General features: G+C 36.4%; 1 protein-coding gene across 1 annotated transcript in view; it reads left to right on the top strand.

Annotated features, from left to right (window-relative positions):
• The window catches only part of NAALADL2 (N-acetylated alpha-linked acidic dipeptidase-like 2), a 1,210,105-nt gene that overhangs the window by 203,733 nt on the left and 998,266 nt on the right, over positions 1–8,106 (top strand). Inside the window, exon 3 of the mRNA XM_006867720.1 lies at positions 3,008–3,281. Coding sequence (XP_006867782.1) covers positions 3,008–3,281 — 274 coding nt within the window. The remainder of the gene's footprint in view (positions 1–3,007; positions 3,282–8,106) is intronic.

Genomic DNA, 8,106 nt, shown 5'->3' with positions numbered 1-8,106 from the left:
ATTTGATAAAACAAATAAATAGATAATTTGATAAAACAAATAAATAGAATTACTGGGTTATGCGTTGAGCAGTTCAAATCCACCAGTGGCTCTGAAGGAGAAAGATGAGACTTTCTGCTCCCATAAAGATTTACAACCTCAGAAATCCTACACATGTTCTTGGAACCAACTTGATGGCATACCACCACCATCAATAAGCACATAAGTAATTTAAAAAAAATCTTAAACCTATTACTTATGTTAAAACCATATATATTTATAATGTAAGGAATTTTTAGAAATTTATTTCAAAAGACATTTCTCATTAAATTGCTTTTTAATCTTAATGTAATTGCAATCACAGTATTGTCATAGAAACTGACAAGCCAATTTCAATATTAATATAGAAGAGACAAAAAATGGTGAAGACATTGTTGAAGAAAAAGTGGAGGGGCTTTCCATTCTGCATATATTAAGATATATACTGAAATGGCAACAGTGTATTATTGTGAAGAAGGATCAAAAGGATTAATGAAATTAAATAATGAACCAAAAAAAAGATGGACACACATGTGGAAACTCGTGTGTCAGAGTTGTCCTTGCACATTGCTGTTTTTGTTAAGTGTTTCCGAGTCAGTTCCAACTCATATCAACCCTGTATAAGGTTTCCTGAAAGAAATACATATGTGTCTGTGAGAAAAAGAGTGATGTGGATACATATAATAGTAATATCTGATGCTGTAGGATAAAACACAGAACCTCAAGATTGGTTTGAGCCACAAGGTCAATGGTTAAAACTTACCAACCGCTCCTTAGAAACCCTAAATTGGGTCGCTATAGGTTGGAAGTAACTTAATAGCACTTAACAACATCAATATCAAAATACAAGGGTCAGCCAAAAACTATTGATAAAAATTTATAGAAGTTTATTTTTAAAAACAAAAATGTCAAAATCAAAATGAAATGTGAAGCTATTGTTTCTTGACACAGCTACCATCTGGGTTTCAACATAGCCTCCATATACTTCTGAAGGTGGAGTTTCCATTTCTCTAAATCTTCATTGAAGAATTCTGTACACTCTGATTTACACAATGTCCAGATGACAGTTTTGGTGTGCTCAGGGGAATCAAATACTGTTCTTTAAAATGTTCTTTCAGATTTGGAACAAAATCTGAAGGGACAAGATCAGGGATGTACAGGGTATATTTACCCAATAAAAATCTCATAAGACAACTCTTTCTACCCTCAAAGAATGAGCAGGTACATTGTGATAATGGCCAAAAAAAAAAAAAAAAAAAAATTCCTTGTCACAATATTCCTGATCTTTTCCTCACCATTGCAGTTTTTAATTGTATTAAAACTTCTTACTAATAAACCCACATGATCATCCAATGTCCTTTGAGGAAATCTATCAAAATCACTTTTTAGAAATCTCAGACAAAAGTCACATAACCTTTAGAGCTGACCTCTCTGGTTGAATTTAACTTGCCTAGCAGATCACCTTAGAAAGCACTGTTTTAATTGGACTATTTTTGAAGGTCCTCTAATGAAACTAAAGACAAGTGTATTACTGGGGGAAATTGTCTGCAGCCACTGATCAGAGACCTGTTTAAACATGTTTTATTTGGAATAAACCCGTGCATGTATGAACTGGATCCCTTAAACAATACTTCTTGACTTTTCCTCATAAACACTTATATGAGGTTGGATGGCATTAAAAGTCTTATAAGATACATCTTTGCTCAAAAATGTAGTTAGTGGGATGCATTTGGTCCCTACCCTTCAAAGTTAAACAAAAAAAGGAAAAAATGATCTGGATTAATTTATTTTGAATCTCCAAGTCTGATTATACTCTATATATTATGCAAACATTTAAAATATTTGGTCTGATCTCTAGAATGTCATAACCAAATAGATTATGTCACTGTGGATTATAGGTGTGGTACTGCAGGGTAAGTGTTTGACTATTAATCTCAAGGATTGCCACCGAAACCCACCAGGTGCTCTTTTGAAACCCTGCTCTGAGTCGGAATCAGCTCAGTGGCACTTGGCAGCAGTAATAGTAATAAATATTTAGATTACAGAAAGCATAGCCCAAAAATTTATTTCATTTGGGTTTAGAAATCTGTGTTTTGGTTTTACCATACAGATATTATTGAATGGTATTGTAATCATAAAACAAAAACACAAATCTGCTGTCATCAAGTAATATCCTACTCACAGAAACCCTAAGGATTTCTTACACTATAAATCTGTATGGGAGCAGACAGCCACATTTTTTTTTCCTATGGTGGGTTTGAAATGCTGACCTTGTGGTTAGCAGTATTGTGCTTATCCTATAGCATACATCTTTTAATGTGACGTGTAATTTATATTTAAAGTGTCTTATCTAGACTCCACAGCACATAACTACCATCTATAGTATTGAACATAGCAATAAATACCTAACAAGCTCTTCAGTAAATTCTGCTGCATAGTGATTCTATGTGTGCAGAGTAAACTGCTTCATAGTTTGTTCAAAGTTGTGATCTTTCTGGAACAATGAACAAACTTTTCTTTCAGGATGCCTCTTAGTACATTCAAACCACTACCTTCCAGTTAATCCTAACCACTCATGCCACATATTAATCACATAGTTTAAGAAGGATCACAGTGACTGCAAAATAGAACTGTGTTAATCCTTATGGAAATTGGTTTTGGAACTGAGTTTTAATTTAATTATGTTTATACTCATAGAAGACTTCAGAATAATAAAAGACAATGCTGGCATTGATAGCTTTATTTTCTTCTGTCCTCTAGTGCTGTTTTAGTTCTTTGATTTGATCACTTAACTCATTCTGCTTTGATTTAGTGTAATTTTTGTTGACAAGCCCCTCCCTTCTACCACATCGTAAACTTCTAATGGGAGGATCCTGTCTCATTCATCTTTCAGTATTCCACAGCTTCTCTTAATAATTAGTCATTCATTGAGCTCTCATATCTGAAAAGAATAAAGATTTTTTAAGTGTGCTTTTTAAATTTCTTTCAGAAATTTTACACAACTACATAAAAATGAAGAAGACACAGAAATTTTAAAAAATCTGAAGACTCAGTGGACTTCTTTGGGCCTGGAAGACGTACAGTTGATGAATTACTCTGTGCTGCTTAATCTACCAGGCCCTTCTCCCAGCACCGTAACTCTGAAGAGCAGCAGCCAATGCTTTCATCCTAATGGCCAGCCATGTGACAAAGAAGCCAGAAAAGATAGCAGCCAAGATCTGCTCTACTCATATGCAGCCTATTCTGCCAAAGGAACTCTCGAGGTAATGTGACCATTTGTCTCTGTCATTTACAGTGAAATGGAATTAGAAAACAGCAGCTTTCATCAAATGAACTAACTGGCAAGATGCAACATAACAAAAGTGACCATTAAATGTCCTCAGTGTGGAGGTGTTAGGAAAGGAGAAGAGCGATTTGAATTGCCTAACCCTTTCTTGCCATAGTTTGAAAGTAAAAACATGTTGTTGTTAAGGGTCATCAATTCAATTTCGACTCATAGCGACTCTCTATGGGGTTTCCAAGGAGGAGTTAGTGGGTTTGAACTGTCGAGCTTGTAATTTGCAGTCCACTGTTGATCATATAAGGATACAGTTTAATTCAGAGGTGTTGGATATGTGGCTAAGTCATTCAGATTTTATTCTATATAAGTTCATTTAACACTATGGTTTTAAAGAGAGAAATTGTAATACATTGAGATGAATATAAAGAATAAAAATGGAGAGGGTGATGTTTTTAGATTATGAATGAACACAGGAGTCCTGGTGTGGTGCTGTAGGATAAGCACTGGACTGAAAGGTCTGTTTGAACCAAAAGATCAGTGGTTCAAACTTAAAAACTACTCCTTGGAAACCCAATACAAGGTCGCTATAAGTTGGAACCAACTAGATGGCACTTAACAACAACAGCAATGCACAGTGGAAATGAGGTGAAAAGTTCATGTGATTATTAATATAACAGATTTTAAAAACATGGACTGGGTGGCTACGTGTTGACTGATTCTTTACTTTTCCTGATTGGGTCTGTGTGTGTGCTTGTGCCATGCTTTTGTTGTTGCTATTGTTTTACATAGTAAAACATAGTTAATTGCCCAGCCTCTGGCAACAACCTAAACAACCTAGTAGTAGTAATACGTACCCTCAAGTTGCTGTTGTTGTTAGGTGTCACTGAGTCAGTACCGACTCATAGCGACCCTATGCACATCAGAACAAAATACTGACCAATCCTGAGCCAACCTCAGAATCATTGTTAACCTTTAGCCCATAGCTGCAGCCACTGTTCCAATCCATCTCATCTGGGGTCTTCCTCTTTTTAGTCAACCCTCCACTTTACCAAACATGATATCCTTCTCCGGTGACTGGTCCCTTCTAACAATATAGCTGAAGTATGAGAGACAAAGTCTGGCCATCCTGACTTTCAGAAGCACTCTGGCTGTACTTCGTCCAACACATATTGGTTTGATACTTTGGCAGTCCATGGTACTTTCAGTATTCTCCTCCAATACCATAACTCAAGTACACCAATTCTTCTACAGTCTTCCATAGTCATTGTCCAATTTTCACATGGATATTGCAAAATATTCATGCAAAAATATTGATGTTGTGAAATATTGATGATGCGAAAATATTGATATTGAAAATATCATGGCTTGGGTCAGGTACCTTAGTCCTCAAACTGACATCTTTGATCTTTAACACCTTAAAGAGGTCTTGTGCAGCAGATGTGCCCAATGTAATATGTCATTTGATTTCTTGAATGCTACTTCCAAGAGGGTTGCTGGTTGACACCAGCAAAATGAAGTATGAAGTCTTTGACTACTTCAATCTTTTATCAATTTGTAGGAATATTGGTTATTGGTCTTTATCAGTAATTATTTTAAGTCCTCTTTGCTTTCAGCAAGCAAAGTTGTATCATCTGCGTATTGCAGATTGTTAATGAGTCTTCCTTCAATCCTGATACCATGTTTTTCTTCATATAGTCCATATTCTTATATTATCAGCATACAGATTGAATAGGTATGATGAAAGAATACAACCCTGATGCACACCTTTCCTAATTTTAAACCGTTCTGTGTTTCCTTGTTCTATTTGAACAACTGCATCTTGGCCTATGTACAGGTTCCTCCTGAGCACAATTAAGTGTTCCAGAATACTCATACTTTGCAATATTGTCCATAGCTTGTCATGATCCACACAATCAAAAGTGATATAGTCAATAAAACTCAGGTAGACATCTTTCTGGTATGCTCTGCTTTCACCCAAGATCCATTTGATGTCAGCATTGATGGCCCTTGTTCCACATCCTCTTCTGAAGATGCCTTGAACCTCTAAAAGTTGTCTTTCAGTGTATTGTTGCCACTGTTTTTGGATTACCTGTAGTAAAACTTTACTCACATGGGCTATCAATGACGATTTTCACATTCTATTGGGTTACCTCTCTTTAGACTGGGCACAAATATGGATTTCTTCCAGTCATTTGGCCAGATAGGTTTCTTCCAAATTTCTTGGAGTAGATGAGTGAGTGCCTCCAATATTTTGTTAATTTTTTGAAAGGTTTCAATTCGTATTTCATCAATTGCCGGTTCATCAATTCTGTTTTTTCTGCTATTTCCTTCTGTGCACCTTGGACTTCTTCCTTTAGGATCATTGGCTCTTAATCATTTGCTACCTCTTGAAATGGCTGAACATCAAGAGGAATGGCATCAAATTCCTTTTTGGTACAGTGACACATCATGTTCCTTTGGTATAGTGTAGCCCTTCCATCCACTACTCGTCTGTCACTTTGTCATACTGTGGTGGCTTGTGAGGTGCTGTGATTCTAAGAGCTCTGCCACTGGTATTTTAAATGCCAGCAGGGTCATCCATGGTGGACAGGTTTCAGATGAGCTTCCAGATGAAGACAGACTAAGAAGAAGGAGTGATGAACTACTTCTGAATATTTAGTCACTGAAAACCTAATAAATAGCAGAGAAACACTGTCAGATATAGTGCCATAAAATGAGCCCCTCAGGTTGGAAGCCACTCAAACTGCAACTGGGGAAGAGCTGCCTCCTCAAAGTAGAGTTGACCATGATGATGCGAATGGAGTAAGCCCAATAGAGAAAAGCCTGTGGGACCTTCATTTGTTGAGGGGCACAACTCAAAATGAAAAGAAACAGCTGTAAACATCCATTGAAAATTGGAACATGGAATTTACGAAGTATGAATCAGGAAAAATTAGAAGCTGTCAAAAATGAAATGGAACACATAAACATTGATATCTTAGGCATTAGTGAGCTGAAATGGACTGATATTGGCCATTTTGAATCTGATGACCACATGGTTTTCTATGCTTGGAATGACAGATTGAAGAGGAATGGTGTTGCCTTTGTTGTCAAAAATAATATATCCAAATCAGTCATGAGGTACAATGCTGTCTGTGATAAGATAATATCCATGCACATACAGGGAAGCCCAGTTAATACCACTATTAACAACTAAAGTCAGTGAGGATGAAATTGAAGAATTCTACCAACTTCTTCTATCTGAAATTGATCAAACATGCAATCAAGGTTTATTGATCATTACTAGAGGAAGGATCAGTAGTTGGAAGATATGGCTTTGGTGATAGAAATGATGCTGGAGAACACATGATAGAATTCTGCAAAATCAATGATTTGGTCATTTCAAATACCTTCTTTAGACAGCATAAGAGACAACTATACACATGGGCATCACCAGATGGAATACAAATAAATCAAATTGACTACATTTGCGGAAAGAGACAATGGAAAAGCGCCATATCAGTGAAAACAAGGTAAGGGGCAGACTGTGGAACAGACAATTAATTACTCATTTGCAAATTCAAATTGAAGCTGAAGAAAATGAAAACAAAACCATGAGAGCCAAAATGTGTCCTTGAATATATCCCAACTAAATTTAGAGCTCATCTGAAGAATAGATTTGATACATTAAACACTAAAGACTGAAGACCAGAAGAGTTGTGGGATGACATCAAGAACATCATACATGAAGAAATCAAAAAGTCATTAAAAAGACAAGAAAGAAGGAAAAGGTCAAAATGGATGTCAGAAGAAACACTGAAACTTGCTCTCCAGCATAGAGATGCTAAAGGAAATGGAAGAATTGAGCATGTCCAAGAGCTGAACAGAAAATTTCAAAGATCAGTGCAATAGATAAAGCCAAATATTACAACAAAATGTGCAAAGATCTGTAATCAGAAAACTAAAAAGGAAGAATACACTCATCATTTCACAAGCTGGGGGAACTGAAGAAAAAATTCAAGCCTCTACTTTTGTTATTGAAGGATTCTCTGGACAAATTATTGAATGATGCAGAAAGGATCAAAAGAAGATGTAAGGCACAGAGTCACTGTGCCAAAAGGAAATAGTGAATGTTCAACTGTTTCAAGAGGTAGCATATGATCCAAAGCCAATGATACTGAAGGAGGAACTCCAAGGTGCATTGAAGGAACTAGCAAAGAATAAGGCAAAAGTAATTGATGGAATAAAAATGGAAATCTTTCAAGAAAGTGACCGGCACAGGAGACACTCCCTTATCTCTGCCAAGAAATTTGGGAGACAACTATGTGGCTGACTGATTGGAAGGGAACCATATTTGTTTCCATTCCAAAGAGAGGTGACCCAACGGAATGCAGATATCATTGGACAATCTCTTTGATATCCCAGGAGAGTAAAGTATTACTTAAGGTAATACAGGAATGGCTGCAAGCATACATTGATAGAGAACTTCCAGAGGTTCAAGTTGGATTCAGAAGAGGCCGTGGAATGAGGGATATCATTGCTGATATCCAATGGATCTTGGCAGAAAGCAGAGAATATCAGAAAGATGTTTACCTGTGCTTTATTGACTATGCAAAGGTTTTCGATTGTATGGATCATGACAAGCTATGGTCAACATTGCGAAGTATGAGTATTCCAGAACACTTAATTATGCTTATGAGGAATCTGTACCTGGACCAAAAAACAGTTGTTTGAACAGAACATGGGAACACTGAATGGTTTAAAATTAAGAAAGGTGTGCAACAAGGTTGTAACCTTTCACCATACTTATTCAACCTGTATGCTGAGCA

Source organism: Chrysochloris asiatica, unplaced genomic scaffold (assembly GCF_000296735.1).
Source record: "Chrysochloris asiatica unplaced genomic scaffold, ChrAsi1.0 scaffold00108, whole genome shotgun sequence".
Lineage (NCBI taxonomy): Eukaryota > Metazoa > Chordata > Mammalia > Afrosoricida > Chrysochloridae > Chrysochloris > Chrysochloris asiatica.
The sequence above is the reverse complement of the archived record's forward strand: the minus strand, read 5'-3'. Positions and strand labels throughout refer to the sequence as shown.